We start from the raw sequence: 15,819 nt of genomic DNA on the forward strand, positions 1-15,819 counted from the left end.
ATTTCTTGCACTCTTTGATAGAACACTTTAAAGAACAAGCCTTCTTTAATGACAAAGGCTTAAAAGAAATGACCCTTCTGAACAAAATATCAAAGCTTAGAACAGATAGTCCCTCAAAAAAAAAAAAAAAAAAAGTCCGAATTAAAATGACCTTGTGTTCTGAAACTTTTTCATACAATATCTGACGTCTTACTTTCCCTTTGTACCCTCAGAATGAAACCAAGTATAATTCAGTAGTATGCAGTGCCTCCAGTACATTTTGTGATTTGGGAAGAACTTGCAGTGCATTAAGATAACTTAAAAAATAAAAATAATCAGATCCCATATTTACTCTCTGTCAAGACTGCTTGTAATTAGTATCAAAGCCGTGTATATTTTCCAGAAAATTCAATAAAACACTGTAATATATTATAGCAATCACAAATATTTCCTCTAGTTACAGTAAAATCATTCCTCAGTTTGAAACCACAGTTTGCAGAGATTTAGGGTGTATCTGCTGTGCTGCCCCCATCACAATTAGTATTAAAGTACTGTTGCAGGACAAAGCAAAGGGCTAGGAGAAGGATGGAGGTTACATCCCTTTTCTTCTAACTGCACCAGAAACGAGCCTATTTGTTACATGTGACACAAGAACTGTGGGCAGCACTGAAGTAAAGCTTCACCTTGACTCTGGCGAAGAACATTATATAAAAATGCAGAAGAAAATGCAGGATAGAGTGAAACTATCTTCTCTTGTACAGCAGAGTTCAATAAAATAACAACAACAATAATAATCCGCTAGAAATGAAGTTCTAACCATTCTCTAGCCGGTTTTGCCAGAGCTCGTTTTACAGCCTATGAAGCCAACTGCTGGCAGCTGGCAATTCCTTACCTAGCAGGTGAAAAGAGAGCAAGTTCCAGACAGGAGAACCTCTCTGAGCTTGCAGTTTAGACTTTACCTGTTCCATAAGCGATCAAAAAAATAGTAGCAACTACAAACCCATCCTAGACAGTGTTGAGTTTAATTTCTAATCAGGTTTATAAGCGCCTTCAAAATGGTTCTCAGACTGTACTTGCTGTTAGAGAGTTTGCCAGTTTTAAAATTTACGAGTTGACTAATATCTACTTTTCCCAAACTGTTTTTTTCATTATCAATGACATCAGCAACCCAATTCCATTGAAAAGAAGGAAAATCAGGCCTGAATTCAACTAGGAATGCAGGGAAGAGCATACAGCAGAGGCTCTGTGTGTTACCTCATGCATGTACCACCCTCAGAAACACTATAACCACATGGTTATCAAGCACAAACACCAGCAGTACACCAGAATCAAAATCTCCTCATTTCCTCTGTGTGTGAGAAGGGAGATTTTGCTGTCCCACTGCCTGGTGTTTAAGGACAAAGCAACACCCAACCAATAAATCACAGCCCACAGGTCTGGGAGCTCTCAGTGCTCCTTCTGTAGAGCCGAACCATCGCTGCCATGCATCTCCCTGAGCAAATACATTAAATTTTACTGCCCACAATTAACTGCATGTATCCTAACAAATTCTTCCTACTAAAACTCACCATTGCCCCAGGCGGGGCTTTGTGGCACCTGCCGCAGCACTTCCTTCCTTATCAGAGCCATGACAACCCCTTATCTCTAATTAGAGGAATCACCTGTTGATTCAAGGAAGGTGGAAAACCTGCCCAGGCCCAGGCTGGGCTGACAAGCAGCAAAGCACCGAGCGAGGCTGGGGCCTGTATTTGGCATGGAGCTCTCTGTTGGCACTGCCAGGAGGTGGGGAGGATGGAGCCCAGCCTGCCAAACCCTTTCCTCATTGATCTCCGTGCCAGGCGGAGATAAGAGCGCAGCTGGGGCTCGGCGGGACGGCCACCTCCTGCCGCAGGCACTCAAGCCGTCACTTGCACCGTGTGCTGGACCCTCTGGACCGTGGCACTGAGTGCTGGGTGAGGGGGGACAAGCGGCTGTCCCCGCCTGCAGGGACAGGGAGAGCTTTGCTCCTGCAGCCCGTGCTGCAGCTGGACCTCGAAGAGAGGAATTCCTGGCCCTCTCTCAAGCACTCAGGCCATGAGCTGTGCCCTGATACGAACACTGCCGGCAGCATGGTGCCTAGGAAGAAAATGGCTATTCTTGTATTCCGCCTATCTAAATTTACAGATTACAAACGTACTCGGATACATTCTTGCTCGCGGATGGCCAAGAGATAAGGAAGCTCTGTGCTGGGGATGCAGAGAGAGCTACAAGGACGGCTCCCTGCCCAGGTCCCTCAGCTTTCCCCCACTTCCCACACCTCATCCTCTACAAACCCTGGGGCACCTTCTTGGAGGTACCAGGACGTTCAAGAGAGCCTGCGCACGCGCCCACGCGGAACCGGGGCCGTATCAGTTATGACTCTTTTTCAATAACGCCGCATAACTGTGTTATCAGTAAGTGACAAAGGACTTTCCTGTGACCGGTGCATGCAACCCCACTGGTAGCTTTATATGCTGTTAACTGGCAACAGTGGCTGCATTTGTCATCATGGTGTTTTCATTCATGCTACAATGCTTTCCTTGAAATACAGCACGGAATAATTTCCCAGTTTAAAAAAAAAAAAGCCATACAAGCTGTCATATGCACTGTGGCTGTTTAAGTGAGTGAGATGCCCAAGCAGGACAATAATGGCAAAACAAAATAGTACAAAATAATATTTTAATATTATGTAAACACATGGACACAAAACAATGTCAAAATATGTTAAAATATCTTGGACAATAATAATAGAAAATGGGATTTTCTTCATGTATAAAAGTGAAAAGAATGGTACTAGGAAGTAGTAACAAAAATATTAGTAGAGGAAACGTTTCCTCTTGGTAGGCAAGCACAGAGTCAATCACGCAGTATATCAAAAGTATAAATCTGTAATAAGATGATGATAAAAGGTAATGGAAGGAAAATACAACTAAAAAAGGTCTGGCATGAGCAATGGATGTGTTTTCATGAACTTCACTGCATTTTGTATGCTAACAAAACAGCCACTGATCTTTGCATTTTAATGACAAGAGCCAAATCTTCAAACCTATTCAAAGCAGTCCATTTGGCAATCGAAGAAATCCAACAGCTCCAGCAGCTACCTGAAAATTAAGAGATTCTCATTAGTTCTATCTTACTGTTCTTGCTACAAAACACAACACGCTGAAATCACGGTTGGGCCCTGTCGCAGCGGGCTCGGTTACGGCTGTAACCACATCTGCAGCCGTAGGCACAAGCAGGCTGAAGTTAGTTCTTCACTGACAGATGTCCAATGTCAGCAAAAAAAAGCAGTATTTCAGTGAACAAGGGTCAGGAGTTACAAAAAAAAAAACAAAAACAACAACAAACCAACAAAAAACAAAACCACAAACCAAAAAACAAAATTTCGCATGAATGTAGTCTTGGAAAAAAATCTGATCAGTACCAAAACTTCTCTGAACAGAAGCACAGAAACTCCTCTCCTGCTCGCTCTGTCCCCAACCCTTCCTCTCCACTGGGATGTGCACAGGGCTCCTTCCACCCTCAACTTTTGGTCACTTGTGACCAGGCCTGATTGATGATTATTCATCATTTTAAATAGCAATTTTCCTAATTGTGAAGACATTAACTCAAAAAAAAAAATGAGACAAAATCCATCCTTTTGCAGTGCTACTGCTGTTACTGGAGAGTCTTGAAACTATATTACAGCTTTATATTTACCTAGTTTTTTGTTGTTTTTTTTTTTTGAAGTTACCTATGCTGGACATATTACCAAGAATTTATGACATTTTTAGCTTCCAATTAGCTTTATCTAATTCTTGTTAACAAAAAAATTTTGGATTAACATTTTCATCAACTTCCGCGCCGTTAACATCTTTACAAACGTTCAATTATCTTAGACATTTTTACACTATTTTTACAAGCACGCATTTTCATTTGCAGAAAACCTCATGTGCGATATGAAAGTATCAAAAAAGCCAATAAATATAAAAAGACGGAGTGACTTTACTAGGAAATTTCCTTTTACTCACCTATCCATGTGAATCACTTACTCTAAAGGCACAGCAAGTCTTTTTATTGCTGCAGCACTTGCCATAATTTATATTGGAGGGTGTAAACGTTTGAAAAAAACTCAGGCTCATGAAGATCCGGTACTTTGAAGATGTGATCTGTAATATTATGCATTGCATCATTGTTTTCTATCTTAAAAGGAGGTGGCATCACCGCAGAGCTGCAGCTGTGCACTGAGCCACTGTCTCATCATGAACATCGAGGCAAAGCCCAGACTTGCAATGCACCTGCGAGTTCTCTAATCTTGCTCTAATAGTACTGACTAAGCACTGGGAAAATTCTCAGACGCTTGTTTACTGAAAATAAGGATCTTTTAAAACGGCAACCATATTTGAGTGTTTTAATTAAGCCATAAAACTTCAATAACTGGGATCTACAGGTGTGAAATGGTACAAATTAATCAAAGATAATCACGTACCTCCTGGTGCGGTAGGTATTCAGCTCGGCCTGTAGGGCAGAGGCTCTTTTCTGCAGAACATTTACCTGTAAAATACATCCCAAATGAAAATGCTGTACAAAATTTCAATAAATAAATCTGCACGCATTTCATAATGGTGTTTTTCTTGCCTATTGTGCCTAAGTAAATGCAATAACATTTTAGCTGCATACTGGAATTAACCATAATACTTTATAGAAGATTGTCAGCATGGCTTTCCTGGCCTGCATATCCTCAGCACACCAGCTGCATGCTACCTACTTTAAGAACAGAGTCAAAACAGTTTTGAAATTCAGCTTGTGGTAGCAGATCGATTACGTGAGGGGTTGGGAACTCCAGTTGCACCCTCAACGCCCATACGAAGCCTGTGCTCTTATCCCTTCATTGCTGCTCTCGTGTGAAGATACTCACCTGTTCTGGATGGGTATGAAAATTAACGCTTATTAATACACCGTGGCCACTTTTGGACAAACCAACAAGAGCTGACAGTTGGGCAGCATACTTTATATTTAGCAATGTTTTTCAAAAACTTCGCCTAAGCAGCCAGTATTTTCTTTTTGTTTATTTTTATCACTGCTCGGGCTTTTACCCAGCCCATCTTCTTCATCCTCCTCCAACAATAAATAATCCTGACAGGTGCAGAGATTCCATTGCCCTTCTTGTCTGATGTTTCAAAACAGGAATTTCAACAATTTTCAAAGACTAGGACACCTGTGCTTCAGAAAAGAGCCCTGCTTACTGAGTGGTCTGCGACTACAGCATACTGCTGGAAATACAGCCAGCAGCTATGTATTTCTGGGATAACACCCAGTTTTTAGTGTGTGTAGTTACTTTTACTCTTTTGAAATGCTGCTGATGCTTACAAAAGCCCTGCAGGTAGATATCAGATTCTGCTTTTTTTAACTCCTTAAAAGGTGTGATACTCTTATATTAGCTCCAGTGTAACGCTTGCTACTAGACAGTGCTAATGGTCAACCACATTTTAAAAATAGCTTTTTACTATCATCTGGAAATAGATTTCCCCTGTTGATCCTTAACTCTTTATTTCCCACAAATATTTAAGTGAAAAAGAGCTTCACTTCCATTAGGAATCCCTTGACATGTGGGCAGAGTGCCTGTAACATAGTGTTGAAATTTTGGCACCAGCAGCACATAGGAATTTGAAACTTTCCCCTATGAAAATTTCCTACTTCTATTAAAGGCAAACTTTGTCAGTGAAGTGTCTTGTGCTTGGAAAAAAAATGTTACATAATGACCCTTTTGCATTGTACAGGAAGGAAGGAAGGAAGCAAGGAAGCAAATAAGGAGGGAAGGGGAAAAAAAGGCAATAAAAAGCAAATACATTAAATTAAAACTATTTCCCTAGAGATACTGCATAAGAAAGAGAAATTGAGAGTCTGTAGATGAATAAGAGCTTGAAAAACGGTCCTTTAAATTGGTATAAGGCGTGTGCTGATGTCAAGCCTAAACATGCATGCCGTGTCCTCAGGGCTTTTGCTCTTCTCTGAGCCCTGGGCAGCTCTGAGCCACCAGCAGGACTGCCATGGTGCTTCCTCATTTCTTCCCTTCAGCCCAGGACAGATCCCAGTCCTTCCTACCCATGCCTAAAAGCAGTCCTGCACTGGGCCATAAGCCAACACTGCCTGTTTTTTTTGGAGTACTGTTATTTGACATCTCTGATCATTCCTCTTTATTGTTATTTATCCTTCCTCAGACCTTTATGTGTCTGTGAGTTCAGGCAATGATGATATTATGCCTTCTTCCATCTCCTAATATAATATAATATAATATAATATAATATAATATAATATAATATAATATAATATAATATAATATAATATATCCTAATAGGACAGCACCAAATGACATATTTGGGAACCCCATACTAGAAGCATAACCAGTTCATTATTTACAATGTAGCGCCCTATTTACAATGAGATTTTGATATTTCTATTAGACAGTTTTATATCTGTTTCATATAAACAATATTGATTTTGTGTTACTGTAGATGATCTAGTGTTTTGAAACATTTAAGAGAAAGCATTACGGAAGTCCATTAGAGCCTCTTTCTACAGGAAAACCTAGAAATAACACAATAATCACTGGGACTACTGTCTTAAAAGAAGTATCTCACTTGCTTCATTATATAGGCTGAGAAGAAAACAAAATGATTTCTCTCTCTCTTTCACATCCTTTACAAGCATCCTTTAAACAATTCCTCTAGGAAAAACAGGGTAAGAAAAGTGAGAGCAAACTGTAAGCTGTATTTGAAAGGCTGTGAAAATACTACTGAACACAGCAATATTTTCTGCTTTTGACTCTCAAGTGGAACAAAATCCGGCATCAAAAGATACAATATGATAGATAAATGGATAAAGATTTACCTGAGATTTTAAAGATACAATGGTGTCTTCAAGTTCTTGTCTCAAAGATGCTGGCATCAGACTTTTGAGTGTGTTTTCATATTCTTGTCGTATATGGGTCACCTGTAAGAGAACAGAAAAATACATTAAGAAAGGGCTACTTATGGAAGTTAGAGAATAACTTTTTTGCTTCTTTTGCCCTATTTGGAGTTCAAAAACTCAAAAACTCAGAACTGTTAGATCAAGAGAAAGGGAAGAAGAGAGAAGAAAGATCAGCAAAGATCTGCAAAGAGCAAAAGAGGAATAAAAGACAAAGAAAGGAAAAAGAAAACATGAAAAGGAAATAGTCATGAAAAGGAAATGCTAAGGCATTTGCTGGGACATAGTCAGAAGAAGGACTACTACTAGCTTTCCTAAATCTATCTCAATAGAGCATTTAAGCAGACAAACTGCAGATCGTTAGTCAGCAGGTTTCTAGCTCACAGAAGTTTCCTTTTTCTCTTTGGTGGGATCTTAAATCAGGTCAGTGAGTGATGTTTGCCCCTTACTCCCTTAGACAAGGTGACTTACTGTTTCCTGCGAGTTTTTACAAAATTTCTCAACCTCAGGGATCTTTTAAGACTTTTTTTTTGTTCGCTGTGCACCCATTTTTCATTGCACTTTGCGTCTTCCTGAATTTCATTCTTAGGCGACTGAGGGATATGGGCAAAAGGCCTGCCAGCACCAGTGCAAGTATTTTAAAACCTGCTTTAAAGTTATTATACACAAAAGCTGCAAATTGTTCTTTGCTCCTTTTCATAGATCATGGTTCAATCATGCTTCACGAACTAAGGCAAACCAGTTTATGTAGTAGTTTTACAGCTTATTGCAGATAACCAGGTAAAGATACCCGACCAGTAAGAAGACTGCCTATTTCATCACCTAAAATAGCAATATCATCATTTGTACAACTAACTCTTCCCATAAGGTGGATGCAGTTGTATTCTAAAGAGAACTATCAAGCAGAGTAGCACATGTTAGGAATTTCCAAGTAATCAATAGGCAAAAATGTCAGCCTGTTTTATTGTACAGCTGGGAGACCTCAACCAATAGGTTCCAGCATCTTCAACATGTTATGAGATGAGATGTTCACATAAAATTCACTACGACTACAGAAGTCTAGTCTATACTATAGTTTAGGTATAGACTAGAGTATAGTTTATAGACTCTTCTAGTCTATAACCTTATCCAACAGATGTTGAATAAAGAGTTCAAAGTGGCATTAGGTGAAGACATCAGTTGGAAGGATTGCGCTTTGGTACCCTCCGCTGGGACTGTACTTGCTGAACCTTGTGCATAAGTCCCGAGAGCCTTGCTCAGCTTTGCATCTCACAGGACTACTTGCACACTTTATTACTTTGCTGAATCAGGGCCTCACATCTTTACTTACCTTCCAATAGGATGAACTGCTTAATTCAAATTAACCAAGCACTTAGGTGTTTTTCTGGATTAGCTGAATATGTAAATAAAGGATGAAAGGGATTCAATATCAGATTAATTTATGAAGTATCCTTAAACTTTCAACTTGATTCTTTTTTTTTTTTTCTGATGCATCTACACACCAACACCATTTTGTGCCGATTCTACTTTAGTTACAAAATTTCTTAGATCTGACATTGTGACCACAAATCAAAACCTCAGTCTCACATCTGAAGAAGCCGTAACTTCTACCTTCCAGCTCCCAGCCTTCTTACACACATGCTTACACACGTGATGACCGAGCCCAAAGTTCACCCAACGATGGGCTAATTACCATCCTTTGGAAAAAGCAGGGCATGCCAAGCTATGCATTATGCACAGTACAATTATCGATGTAAGAGGAATAAAACAATCTGATGAAAATTTTGTCTATGAGTCATTCCAACGTGCGGAAGAAATCTCCAAATCTCTATGCAAATAGGCAATTAGAGGCTTTCCTTGTGAACTGCAAGTGATGCTACTATGCAAATACAAAGAAATAACAGGAAAAAAAAACACTGTAAGACAGGAAACCTTGTTTGAACTCAGCTTGTATATAAGCCAGTGATCAAAATTTATGCTTTTTAAAGTTACTCCAATAAACTTATTCTACTCTTTCTATAAAGGCTTACAAAGTTGTGAATAGGTGCTTTGCCAGCATAAATACTTTCCGAGCCAACTGCTCATTTGGGTGGGGACCTTGATACAGCAGAAACATGTATTTCAGTTAATTCACATTTCTTACATTTGTTCTTGGTGAGAAAGGAGTGGAATCAGGCAGCTAGAACCGCAAAATGCTTTTATTCCCTCACTGTGAGCGATGAAGGTATATTTCACACGTCCGAGGGTCTGGATGGCTCTGCTGGTTATAAATCTATCCCCACCACCAGTGACGTCCAGAGGAGGCTTTGGGCGTGGGATGGCTTGGGGAGCTCTGCAGGTGCTGGGCTGGCACCGCTGGCACAGTGGCACAGAGCTGCCACTTCCCCTGAGTTTTGGGAGTCCCTGAACTCTTGGGCTTATTCCCCATCCCTAAGTGCATTTGAAGTCAAGACAGATTCCCTTTCACTGCATATGGGCTTAGTTCACGGACCCAATCCCATCCACCACAAACCACCTTTGCTGCACAGCTTTATGGTGGGTTTGCAGAAGCCCCCAGGCAGACAAATGTCAATTTAATTACTCAAATTGTCTATAAGCCACATTCACTCAAGGTTCAAGGCTACGTTCGATCCAACACTTCCCACCACCTTGCTACTATGCTGGGGTGACCCAAGCAGCAAAGACAGCCCAGCTTTCAAGCCCTTAAGCTCCCCATTTACAGGCCATGGGGACACAAGGAGCTGACCCTGGTGTAACTCAATACACCATGACCCAGGGTCCTGGGACTCACAGCAGCTTCCTTGGGAGCCAGGCCTGCAGCAGGGACCCCTTTCTGTAATTTTTCCTGGAGGAACGTCAAGAAGGTTTAATTCTAAATAGACACAACAACAATTTGAATACAGCTCTGTGAGTGAAACAATAATAATCTCACTGAGAGCAGTCAGCTTTCAACCAGGTCGTTGTTTTTAATCTGCAAGTGTCCTCCAAAGACGTCGCTTTCCCAGTGCTCTTTAATGTTTGCTATTAGCTCTGCAAGGCACCAAGGGGACTGTTCCTTTTTGATGAAGGTGTTTCTTGGAAAGTCAGGAAGAAACACATACTGTGCTTTAAAATACAGCTATGCATGACTGGGTCGGCTGAAAAAGGAGAAAGAAAAGGAGAAGCAAGTCCTGGTAGCAGAAGTATTGCTTGGGGCTGGTCTCTTATCGGGTTCAGAGAGGAGATACACTTCTCGCAGTGCAAACTGTTCTTTGGCATTCAACCACAATTTGTTTGTTCACTAAGACAAAGTATGTTGCTTTCAACTGTGCTCACTAATAATTGCATCACAATAAGATGAAAATAAGATCCCAGCTGTTTCCTGTCATAATATGGTAAACAACATGCTGATATTTTTGGCTGAGGTTACTATCAAGGTTTATTGACCAAGAGATTAAAATAGTGCATGGCAAAAATCTGAATCACTTCTTAGAACTGACAGATAACACACTGTGGGCTAACACACACTAATTTTAATCGGGGAAGCTTTTTTTATTTTTTAGCCTTTATTTTTGACCAATGAAAGCTATGTCTGCAGGGATTGTGTGTGTGCATGTGCACCTTAAAGGCTTTTTTGTTCTTTTATAGCCTCCAGCCGCCGCCCTAGGATCCACAAATACCGTGTCTCCTCTTGTGCTCCAGAGATGTTTAAAATTGCAATTCTTCAGCCCTCAGGAGGGCTTTAGTCTTCTGGAAGAGGATAGCTCTATTTCATTTACTGTTGTGTTCGTTTTCCTTCAGTCCTGAGAAAGCCTTTTTTAAATTCATTTTGGTGAGTTGATTTAATCCAAGAACCCCCAGGAAGGTTTTATAGCTTTTAATATTAAGCTGCCACACTGCTCTTTGTTTATTCAGGTTGGTGGCTAGCATATGAGGTTTAAAGTTTTACCATCAATCATCTTTGGTGTCAGTAAAACAACCGAAAGCTGAAGTTGCCATGCAGAGGTAACCTATGGCTAGTCACAAGAAATTAGAATAAAAAGGAGAGAAACCTTCACACAATTATACAAAGTGATACAAAAAGCAGGGAAGTTATAACTTCGCAGACTACAACGAGATCTCGGCATAGCTGGTCACTGACTGTTCCCAAGAGATAAAAGTTGGATTCGGTGCTCAGCAGAGAAATACAGCACTGAGCTTCTAAGCCAAGGCCTGGCCCAAGAGCTTTTTGGTAGAATAAGACAAATTTCAGTTTTAATGCTTCTCTTCTGTGCTTTTCTTTCCTTCTTTCAAGATGTCTGTGATGCCGACTTTACCATCCGGAGCGCACCAGCCCTGGGGATGGCAGGTAGTGCAACATCCCCTTCTCAAACCATTAAAAAACAAACCCAAATGCAATCTTCTCCAGATCTCCCAACTTTAAATTACTTGATTTGAACCAGAGGAGCATAAGGGAAATACAAATGAACCACTGAAGTGTATGTTGCCAAAGCAAAGGAAGGTACCACAAAAGAGTTGGTGAAGTTCCTATTAAAAAAAAAAAAAAAGTCTTGTCTTGAAGGGCATGAAGTCAACATTTTGTTTATGTCAGATAAGAATCGAAAGGCAGCTCACTTAACTTGGGTTTTGTGGTTTTTGGTATCTTAATTTCTGCCTGCTTGTAATATTTGTGAAGGAGGATAATCCCACGTGTGCCAGGAAATCCTAGGATAGTGACCAAAAGGTATAATTAGGATCAGGTAATTATTATCAAATTTTCTCCACATTTCAGGGAAGTAAGATGAGATAAGTTATTTCCTGTCTCTCTCAAATTCTTTCCTGGATTATTTGAATAATGACATGTGGTTTAAAATGAATTTGTAATGGTGTTTAAAAAAGAAATCTCTTTAAAAAGTTTGTGCATCTGTTCTGCAGTACACACCTCTGCAGAAGACATGAAAGATGTGTTGTAATAAATCTGGAGATGAGTTAGGGTACCAAAAAGGGAAAAATAACTCCTTCAGCCTTAGGCAAACCATTTAATCTCTGACTAAAGTTTCATCCTAAATGAGGATAATAATATTGCACGGGTCAACTTCATTCAGGTGATGTGAGGATGGCTGAAGTAATTTTCAGAAAGCAGTTTGAAAAGGGCAAGTGAAGGACAAATTACTGTGATGCCATCTCAATTAAAACAACAGCAATAACAAAACCAAAACAAAATGCACACATAACCTCCCCCTAAAAACCCACCCACCCAACCAAAAAACAACAAAAAAGGACCACCAAGCCAAAGAATATCAAAGTAATGATTAACTGCAGCTTGTTTCTCTTCTCCCTAATTGCAGAGCCTCCTCTGCTTCTCAGCACTCCTAAACCCTCCATGAGTAGAGCTCTGCTCCCCCAAAACTGCTGAGAACTGTATGGGCGCCTTCCTCCGTGGGCCCGCCTGGGGAAAGCTGGGCCATCTCTGCAACCAAGGAACAGAACGCACCAAAAGCTGTAGTTCCTTTCCTTAAGGTTCTGATCTCTAGAAGAATTATTACAGCTTGAAATCTCCTCAAACAGTTTTTGTTAATGAAGAATCAAGGGATGTATTATTATTTTTTTTTCAATGGAGAACAAGGCCGCGTCATTTGTCATTTCACAACACAGGCAAACATGAATATCCGCTGCTTTTCAGTCCACATCCTCTCTTGTTTCAGGCAGTGGGAGCTTCTATTCTTACTGTGAAACGTATGTTGAAATGCGGTTCTTACGGATTTAAAGAAATATTATGCAATTTGATATAAACGTTCTCAAGTTCTTCCAGAAAGTAATGAACACCATAAATTGCACGAGCGCGGTGTGGCTGAGGTCAGTAACTAAGCAGGATCAACTGAGCCAGTTATTTTGTCAAGTGTGCACCATGTTGTTCTCCACGGAGAAAATACTACTGGAGAACCTCGTCTGTTCTGACAGTTTCAATAAAACATAAATTGGTGGCATAGCTGTCCCCTTTGTTTTTCTGTCTTTAGCTAGTAAACCATCTGAGCGTCCAAAATATTCTTGCCTTGGTGTTTCAGTAACCCGCAGGGACCGCCGGTTATGCCAAGCTGCTGGCTGCACACTGAGCTTTCTGCTCAGTTAGTTTCTTCCAACCTGCGTTCAAGAGGCCTTATTACTTCAGGGGTTTGTATTTTGATATCTTTCTGTGCTTAACCAAGATCTCCCACCTGGAAAATCCTCTGTTTGCAGTTAGGCAACGCGAGCCTATATAATTCATAACTGCAAAGGAAGGGAAGTCAGGCAAAACTTTAAAAAAAAAAAATGCAGTGGGCTGCATATGGCAAGAACAGCATTCTTGGGATTACACGAGTTGGAGAGGAATAAAAGCTTTCACTGTCAACACCATGGAACAACCAGGAATGCTGTGGCTAGAAAATTCACGCTGTTCTCTCAACCTCCCCCTCCGAAGGGCTCCTCTATTGTTCCAGTTGGGATTTGGAGGATCCCTGACTTCTCCCCTCCTTCGAGATGACTCATTGCAGATGCCATCCCTGTCCCTGAGCAGTATTTCCTTCGGCTCTTGTCAGTGCCATCCTTTCATCCGACGGAGAGGTCGTAACTGCGCAACAAGTGGTCCTCCTCGTGTAAGAGCAGGAATCGAAACCAGCCCGGGAACCGACCAGCACCGTGGGGCCAAATCCGAAGACACATGGTACTCATTTATGGCTCTGTCGATGGCAGAGAATTTTTAATAGGCTATCAAGATAATTAAGTCTGAAATAAAGCTATAAGCATCTTTGACACTACCATGGGAATGTATTTCTGTATTTCAGTTTTACATTCCAGCATGTGTTACCTTCTACATAATCCTTTCCATCCTGGGGTGGTTCAGCAAGTCAAGGTTTTGGTATCTGATAGGAGAGGTGCTGAGTGCTCACTAATGACGGCAAGAGCTGACACAGCTCAGCAGCATGCGGGATTAAGCTCAGTATTTTCACACTGTCTGTGTGAACACACAAATCTTTGTAGATAAGCTACTTTTACTATCACCATTTCCCCTCTTTCAAGAAGGAAAATGTAACCAGCATCTCAACTGGAAAGCAAGCTGCCAGATTTAGGAAGCATCACAGCTGGTAAGTCTATAAACTTTGAGCCAGGTGAGCAGGGTAGCTGGGGAGAGAACTGTGGTTGCACCTCCCCGATGCACTTCTGAAAGATGGCACTTGGTGTTGAGCAAACTGCAAACAAAATAACACTGTAAAATTCAGATGATGATAAAATTGGCATTAAGCTGGCCTTTCTTCAGTCCTTTTCAGTTCCATCCAAGCACCTCGTCACCTGTTAAAAACGAAAGGGGTAATTCACTGACCACACATCACCGAGAGCCTGCCCTGGAGATGCGAGGTCTGTCCTCTTTTCTGCTGTCATCCAGCTGTCTCCTCCATGCAGTGCCACTTCTCCTCTTTTAGTTCTCTGCATTAAATGCCACCAACATTGCTGTTCGTAGTTGTACTTAAAGCTATCCCAGGCACACTTCTGATAGAACAAAATTCCTTTAATTGATAATGTGCAAGCAAACCACAGATGCTCTAAAATGATGTGCTGCTCTTTTATAAGTAAGCTTTCTTTCTCATTCACTCCTATTTAAGACAAAGAGCTAGAAAAATGTCAAGTTAAAATACTCTCTAATTCCTGCGTGCTGGCATATGCTTCTATTCTTCTTTGGTGAAAGTATTTTTTCTCCTTTCAACTGTTTGTTCTCTACTTTCTGTGTTACTCTCTTTCTCCAGCTGGCCACTTCATTCCAATAATTCATTCAGTCCTATGAAGTAGGCATACATTTGTGTATTTTCCAGTTGTGTCTGATTACCAAAGCTAACATTTGATCACCGACTTCCACACATGCATTATCATCATCATCTACCTCTTTTCCCTTTGACAGTCTCACAGTTGGTGAAAGCCTTCTCTCCCGCAGTTCCTGCCATATGGAGCTCCCGGTAACTTTCAACTCTATTGATTTCCAGTTCCTTTCAAATCCCACCTGAAAATTTGTTTTTCTGTGCTTGAATCTGAGCTGCTTCTTCCTTCTGTTTTGAAACTTTATGCTATACAGCATGCCATATTCTGCTTAATTCAGCTTTCCTTTCATAGTAGGCTGTTAAAGAAAATGCTATACAAGACACAAAATATGGCAAATGCAAAGTTCTGATTTATTGTAACAATCCCAGACTTAATTAAAGATTGGAGGGGCACCACTGAATCAAACTGATTAACGAATATATCAGTGGAATTGTATGTATGGTAGACATGAACCAACACGGAAGTAGAATAATCAGGCTCCAAATAAAGACAATACTGATTTTATAGTATCGTAGTCAGCTTTGCCATGCACCTACAGATGCACCTACATCCATGAAAGGTTATTTATGAAATATAACCAGGGTCAGCGTCATTCTTCCTGAACAGCCTCCGTCAGGAAGTCCCAAATAAGAAAGAAAATGTAAGACATAGATGTCTTCGTCTGCATATGCCAAACAGACTGACCAGCTGCTCTCACTTATTTCAGATTCTTTGCTGCTTGTATGTGGCCCTCCAACAACTTCTTTTCCAAGAAAATATTTTAAACTTTAAATTTGTCCACCGTAAGTAGCCAGAAAAGAAATCTGCTGTCTGCAGATATTGAATCAGCAGAACTTCAGGTGCCAGCCTGCGGGGAGCTACGCCATTTGGGCTGCTCTTCTACATTTTTCACAAAACGTATACATTTCTCAAAATGCTTTATGAAAGAAAAAGAGCTGAAGTATGCAATACCCTCCTGTTCGGGGTGCTGGCAGAGCGACAGATGAAACAGAAAGGAGAGAAGCAAACGGGCACGGAGGGATGGGCACAGAGGGGGGGACACCCTCCCTCAGCACGCAGCGCTCTCCA

General features: G+C 40.9%; 1 protein-coding gene across 2 annotated transcripts in view; it reads right to left on the minus strand.

The window, feature by feature from the left end:
• Window positions 1-2,685: 2,685 nt before the first annotated feature.
• CEP112 (centrosomal protein 112) overlaps window positions 2,686-15,819 on the minus strand; it is a 161,350-nt gene continuing 148,216 nt past the window's right edge. For both annotated transcript variants that reach the window (XM_082774782.1, XM_082774781.1), the window contains 3 exons: window positions 6,868-6,969; window positions 4,466-4,530; window positions 2,686-3,098 (listed from right to left, as the gene is read on the minus strand). In XM_082774782.1, coding sequence (XP_082630908.1) covers window positions 3,095-3,098; window positions 4,466-4,530; window positions 6,868-6,969 — 171 coding nt within the window. In that variant the 3' untranslated portion in view covers window positions 2,686-3,094. The remainder of the gene's footprint in view (window positions 3,099-4,465; window positions 4,531-6,867; window positions 6,970-15,819) is intronic.

This window comes from Aythya marila (assembly GCF_965140915.1).
Source record: "Aythya marila genome assembly, chromosome: 18".
In the NCBI taxonomy this organism is placed as follows: domain Eukaryota; kingdom Metazoa; phylum Chordata; class Aves; order Anseriformes; family Anatidae; genus Aythya; species Aythya marila.